The sequence below is a fragment of the Myotis davidii genome, unplaced genomic scaffold, assembly GCF_000327345.1.
Source record: "Myotis davidii unplaced genomic scaffold, ASM32734v1 scaffold4, whole genome shotgun sequence".
NCBI lineage: Eukaryota > Metazoa > Chordata > Mammalia > Chiroptera > Vespertilionidae > Myotis > Myotis davidii.
This window is the reverse complement of record NW_006294707.1, coordinates 1,020,002-1,026,037: the sequence shown is the minus strand read 5'-3', so window position 1 is coordinate 1,026,037 and position 6,036 is coordinate 1,020,002. Positions and strand designations below refer to the sequence as shown.

Genomic DNA, 6,036 nt, shown 5'->3' with positions numbered 1-6,036 from the left:
CTACAAGCAGCACCACTGCCCCCTGTGCCAGCCGCTCTGCACCGCGGGCCGCCCACCCACCCGTCCGGCAGCTCCTGGTCCCGCTGCGGGCTGTGCTGGTGCACAGGGACCTGCCCGGGACACAGGGACGTCCTTAGGGGGCACTGTGCCCACCGTGCGCCTCCCACAGTTCTCCACACAAAACATGTTCAACAAATGTCTAGGGAATTTACAAAATAAAGCCCAAGATGAAGTGACGAACTATTTTTGAAGCCTGGTAAATCCAGGGAATGAGCTAAATGCTCCTACTTCCTTTTCTAGTCCAACACGCAGTGGAGGGGAGTGTGCCCAGCGGGCACGGGAGGGGATGGCAGTGTCAGAGCCCGTGGCTGATGCCACCACAGCTCCATCCGAGAGAGGGGATGCAATGCATGCACACCTTACATGTACGAGGCAAGCCCAGGAGCACTGACTGCATTTGGTGAATTTCAGGAATCATCGTTAATTTTTCAGGTGCGATAATGGCTTTGTGGTTACATATATAACCAAGCTATGTCAGTCGGGCTGTACAATTAAAATATTTACACATGAAATTATTCTGGGATTATCTTCAAAATACTATGGGTGGGGAGGAGGGGAGCGTAAGATGAAACAAGGTGGGCATGACCTGATCCTTGTTAAAGCGGGGGATGGGTACATGCGGTTCATTATAGTGTGTCCTTGGGGAGGGGGCATGTTTTAAATTCCTCATAACACAATGAGCTGGGATTTAGTTTTGTCTTGTGTCTTTAAGGGGAACCAATAAATCCCAAGGCGCAGAGGCCAGAGAGAAAAACAGAGGGACGGAGAGAGCATGCGCGGCTGGTGACGCACCTGCACGTGGTGGCCCAAGTCCTCCTGGAAGAGCAGAAAGGAGAGCAGCCCGCCCCGCGTGAGGTCCCCGGCCAGGATCTGCTGCAGCCCGCAGCTCAGCATCAGCACCTGCATCGCCAAGTGCAGCATCTGGGAGGGAGAAGGAAGGCGGGTTTGAGACAGAGCCCTCCCGTCCTCCGGTCCCAGCCCAGCCTCTGCCCCGCCCGTGTCCCTACCACAGGGAGCTGCAGGGACCCCTGGAGGATTCCAGCCCCGCCCCCAGGCCACGCCCCCGGCTCACCCTCCGGAAGAGCAGATACAGGGCCCTTTCCAGGTCTCGTTGCCACCACAGCTTCCGGCACCGTTCCAGGGCCTCCTCGTAGCGACAGGCCTCGTGCTCCTCAGCCCCAAAACTGCGCACGGTCTTCAGCCCTCCAACGGCCTCCCGCACCACCTGCCCCGCCTGCGCCACCGCGTCCTGGATCTCCAGAAGCACCGCCTGGAACGCGGGAGGAGAGGCGGGGTTTGCGCGCAGTGGCAGCATCCCCGCCCCGAGGCTGCCAGTCTGCCCAGGAAAACAAGCAGACTTCTTTCCCTCTCCCTACATTTCCTGGAGGAAACGCGCGAGGAGGGAGGGAACAAGGGAGCAGGCACTGTCCTGCTGGTGAGTGAGGAGGACACACACTATTTTTCCCTTCATTTGAGCTCATTCGCACCCCCTGTGTCTCCACAAGAGAGTAGGGGTCGTTTCCCAAGGAGCCACAGCTACTTTACAGAAGGTGGAGATGTAACTTAACATGGACCGGAGACCAACCAGGGGTGTGGCTCAGTGGTTTAAAGGAGGAAAATTCTGACACATGCTACCACATGGATGAACCCTGAGGACGTCATGCTACATTAAGTAAGCCAGTCATGAAAAGACAAACACTGTATGAACCCATTTATAGGATACCTCAGTAATCAAATCCATAGACAGGAAGTACAATGGTGGTTGCCAGGAGCCAGGGGGAGGGAGGGATGGGGATTTATTGTTTAATGGGCTGGAGTTTCCGTTTGAAAAGAGCTCTGCAGGGTGCAGTGCTGATGGTTGTAAGACAGGCCATGAGCCAGGTCAAGTGGAATCGGGAAACTGAGGCAGAGAGCTGGACACGCTGCAGAGCAATTTACAGCAGATGCAGAAGGTCCCCTCCCTAGAGGCAGCATCTAGGCCTCAGCTGTATTTCAGCTCCAGGCTCACAAAGGCGGCAAAGCCAGGTGGGCAAAGCCAGGAGCAGCTGCGATGACTGACGGCCCCCTGCCCTGGCACTGACCCATCGGTGGAGACCATGGCCCTGAAGGAGGCCACCTAGAAAACTGATGAGTATTCTGCTGAACTGCCCCCCAAACCCCAAGAACTCCCCTAAGATTCCTGCCTGTGAGAAGATAAAGCCTCAAGACAAAGGACCCAGCGTGGGCTCCCCCTCTGGGAGCAGCCCCTCCATACCTTTCCCCCTCTTCTTCCCACCACAGGTGTGCACCTCCTAAACCCTAAAGGACCCTACACAGGTGCTCCGTCCAATGGACCCCACAAGGCTTGCAACCAGGGGAGCACTGGGCAGCGGCAGCTCGTCCCAGGCTAATCCCCTGAACCTGCCCCCAAGGCCCCTTTTCTCTGACTCCCCAGAGAGCTAGGGCAGCCCAGCCTGGGCTCTCCTGTAGCTTCTTCTAGGCCCTTCCTTGTTTTATGCCCGCAGCTATAATAAACATTCCCTCATAGTCACCTGGACTCATGTTGTAAAATTTTCCTGCACAAAGTCAAGAACCCACACACTGCTGGCCAGTCCTAGGCAGACCCGCTCAAGGCCAGGTCCCCTTTCTGGAAACGGTGGTACAACAGTGTGAATGTGTCTAATGCCACTGAAATGGCATTTAAAATGGTGTAAAATGGTAATATTTATGTTATGCATATTTACCACAATTTTTGTAAAAGAGAGGAGATGGGGCTACATGACCGCACATTCTACCTGCTCTACACTCCTGCTGATTATAAGGGGGGAGCGCTGCCTAAACCCTCTCAGGTGGCAGCTTTAATCTTTTGTGGGGAAGGCATGTGCACACTCCTCTAAGACTCTGATGAAAATTACCCTCTCCTCAGAAAAATGTGCCTTCCCTCCATCCTTCTCTCTCTCCTCCACCTCTCCCGGCCCCGCCCCCTCCCCGCACACGCATACAGTCCCAGGGGTCATGGAACTTATGGAGCTGCCAGAACTGCTGCCCTGAGGGCTGAGAAGAGACCTCTAGGACTGGTTCTTCCCTAACTGCCACGCATACCTGATGGCGGCCATTGTACACCTTTTCAGCAGCTATGGTGAGAGGCACCTCGAACAGAGACAGGAGGGTGAGTCGAGGCGACAGGTTGAGCATGAAGCTGTACAGTCCCGCCACTTTCACCAGGCTCCGCAGGAGCACGTTGGCATTAAGAGGAAGCCAGGAACTCATTAGTTTGGTGTCCGAGTTCAGCCGCGAGTTCAGCTCCCCTGGGAGGACAGAGCAGGTGAGGAAGCCTTGCGCAATGGAGACCCAGCAACTGCCCCTGACCCTTCCCGCTGACACAGCCACTCCTCTGAGCACCTCCGTGTGCAGCCCAGGGGACAGACTGTGTGCGGTGGAGGGGAAGCCCACACCTGGACTCCAGGCCCCAGCTGCCTTAGTCTCCTGGACTCCAGGCCCCAGCTGCCTTAGTCTCCTGGACGCCAGGCCCCAGCTGCCTTACACACCTGGACTCCAGGCCCCAGCTGCCTTAGTCTCCTGGACGCCAGGCCCCAGCTGCCTTAGTCTCCTGGACTCCAGGCCCCAGCTGCCTTAGTCTCCTGGACGCCAGGCCTCACCTGTCTTAGTCTCCTGGAAGAAACTCAGGTCCTGGTGCAGAAGGGAGGAGAAGAGCTGCTCCCGGATCCGCAAGTTGATCCTGGACATGGTGAAGACGAAGCAGCCTCCTCGGCAGCCTGCGGACAGCGAGCTGCGGGGTCGAGAGGGAGGAGGAAGGGGACCGAGAAGGAGGGAGGGAATGAGTGAGGGAAACAAAGGAGAAAGCACAGAATGAAAAGAAATGCAAAGTTGGGGGAAGTATACCGGGACAGGCAGAAGAGAAGTGAACCAGACAAGGACAGTGGCAAGGGGAGCAGAAATAAGCAAATGACAAGGAAAAAAAAAGGCATGGTGAGCAATACTCAGAACAAAATCCTAACGTACAAATTCACCAGCATTTATGCCAGACGCAAGGGAAGAATACAATAGAAGTGAGAAGATATCGTAAATAGAGATGGCTGTGGCTGCCTGGCCTCCCCCAGCTATCCCTCCAGGCTTCCCCTCGGTCTCAGCCTCCTTTCTCCCCACCCCAAAGTCCTTCCTCCTCGCCCTGGGTACTTCTCTGTGGGAACCGCCCTCCCAAGCCCCTGAGCCCTATCTTTTTGTTCCCCACTCTAGAGGCCCTGGAGTTGGACAACTCCTCTTAGACCAACCAGATATCCTATATGATAAAAGGCTAATATGCAAATTGTCCCCTCAGGAGTTCCACCCGCCAGGAGTTCGACTGCTCACTATGACGTGCGCTGACCACCAGGGGGCGGCACAGAACGAAGGACGGCCCTGGCCAGCATCCGGAAGGCTCTGATCAGCACTGATCACCGGCCGGGCCTAGGGACCCTACCCTGCATGAATTTCGTGCACCAGGCCTCTAGTTTACAATAAAATGTGAAGGGGAAATGTGAAAGCATGGAAGCAGGTATTCTGCAAAATATGGGTTTCTCATACAAATCCAGTACCAGGTTTGGGAGGCTGTTGGGATACAGTCAGTCACAAAATGATGAGGGTTTGGACTTTGATCGCAGTGAGAACAGAGAGAAAAGAGCCACAGGAGAAACACTGTGAACGCAGAAAACGACGTGGCTAGTTCTGAACGCGAGGAAGGCATCCCTGGCGCTGATGCTGGAGCCCAGGGGACTGATGCTTTCAGGCAGGGGAACAAGACCCGGGGGAAGGGGGAGGTATCTGGAGCCCCGGGTGTGTGGAGTGTGAGATGAGAGTGGGCTGTCCACGCCAAAGGTCGAGGGGGCAACTGGATTACACGGCTGGAACTGGACACGGAAACTCGGATCTTGGAGACACCTACAGAGATGAACTGAGTCAGCTAAGTGGGGAAAATGCTCTTAAAGATCAAAGGCCTGAGTGAGGAGGAAAGTTCATGCTTAAGTGTCCAGAGAAGGGACATTTCCAGAGTGGCCTGGAAGGGAAATAGAGTTCATAAAAGCTAACTCGAGAAAGAGATCAATAATGAGAGATTGTTAATGCCAAGTGCTACAGAAGCAAAGAGAATTGATGACCGATTTTTTTTAAGTTCGATTTAAAAAAAAAACACACACACACACCACTTTTAAGAAATCGGTTTCAGCAAAAAGAAGCAAGAATGGAATGAAGACATATGAAGAAGTGGTTTCTGGGCTACCGGGTACGAGGGTGAGGAGAGTGAGCAACTCCTTCACTTGTGTGCCCTCGGTGCCTCACCCACCTCATCCTACCCATCCCAGCCCCGCCCTAGGTAGGGAGATAGGTAGGTAGGTAGGTAGGTGGCTGACAGCAGACTCCTGGGTATGTCTAAAAAGAGAGGGGAAAGCCATGACGTGGGAAACAGAAAGGTGCCGGAAAGAAGAGTGACAAGGGGCAGGGTAAGATCTTCAGAGGCGAGTGGGGAGGGTCAGGGAGAAACGCCCGCCCTGACAAGAGGTAACTTCGGAAACAAACTTGAGGTGGGAGGGAGAAGACAAAGAGAATTTCATGAGATGAAAATGTTGAGGGGCCACTGAGACACTGCATCGTGTCCCACATTCGCTGTCTTCGTGCTGTGATAATGTAATACAAACTTTGAAGATGGTGGCAAGAAGATGGTGGCGGGATGGGGGAATGAATGGACCCATGAAGTGGAATGGCGGGTAAGAAGGCGCACGCACGCTTCAGTTTGAGTGCCAGTTAGGACTGCGAGGGGCCCTGTTGGGGCCTAGCACGTGGACCGTCGGCCATCACCTACCTCCCAAAGGAGAAAAGACACATGAAAAAGATGGCGCTGGCGAAGGCTTCGGGGTCAAAATCGCCTCCCAGGATGTCGATCACGCGGCCAGAGTAATACGGGATTAACATCTCCCCTGGAACCAGGCAGGGTGGGTCAGGACG

General features: G+C 54.7%; 1 protein-coding gene across 1 annotated transcript in view; it reads right to left on the bottom strand.

Annotated features, from left to right (window-relative positions):
- The window catches only part of TAP2 (transporter 2, ATP-binding cassette, sub-family B (MDR/TAP)), a 7,684-nt gene extending 1,660 nt beyond the window's left edge, over nt 1-6,024 (bottom strand). The window contains exons 1-6 of the mRNA XM_015567466.1: nt 5,894-6,024; nt 3,699-3,829; nt 3,142-3,347; nt 1,133-1,330; nt 733-981; nt 61-110 (exon numbers count right to left, since the gene is read on the bottom strand). Coding sequence (XP_015422952.1) covers nt 61-110; nt 733-981; nt 1,133-1,330; nt 3,142-3,347; nt 3,699-3,829; nt 5,894-6,003 — 944 coding nt within the window. The 5' untranslated portion in view covers nt 6,004-6,024. The remainder of the gene's footprint in view (nt 1-60; nt 111-732; nt 982-1,132; nt 1,331-3,141; nt 3,348-3,698; nt 3,830-5,893) is intronic.
- Between the last annotated feature and the right edge of the window lie 12 nt (nt 6,025-6,036).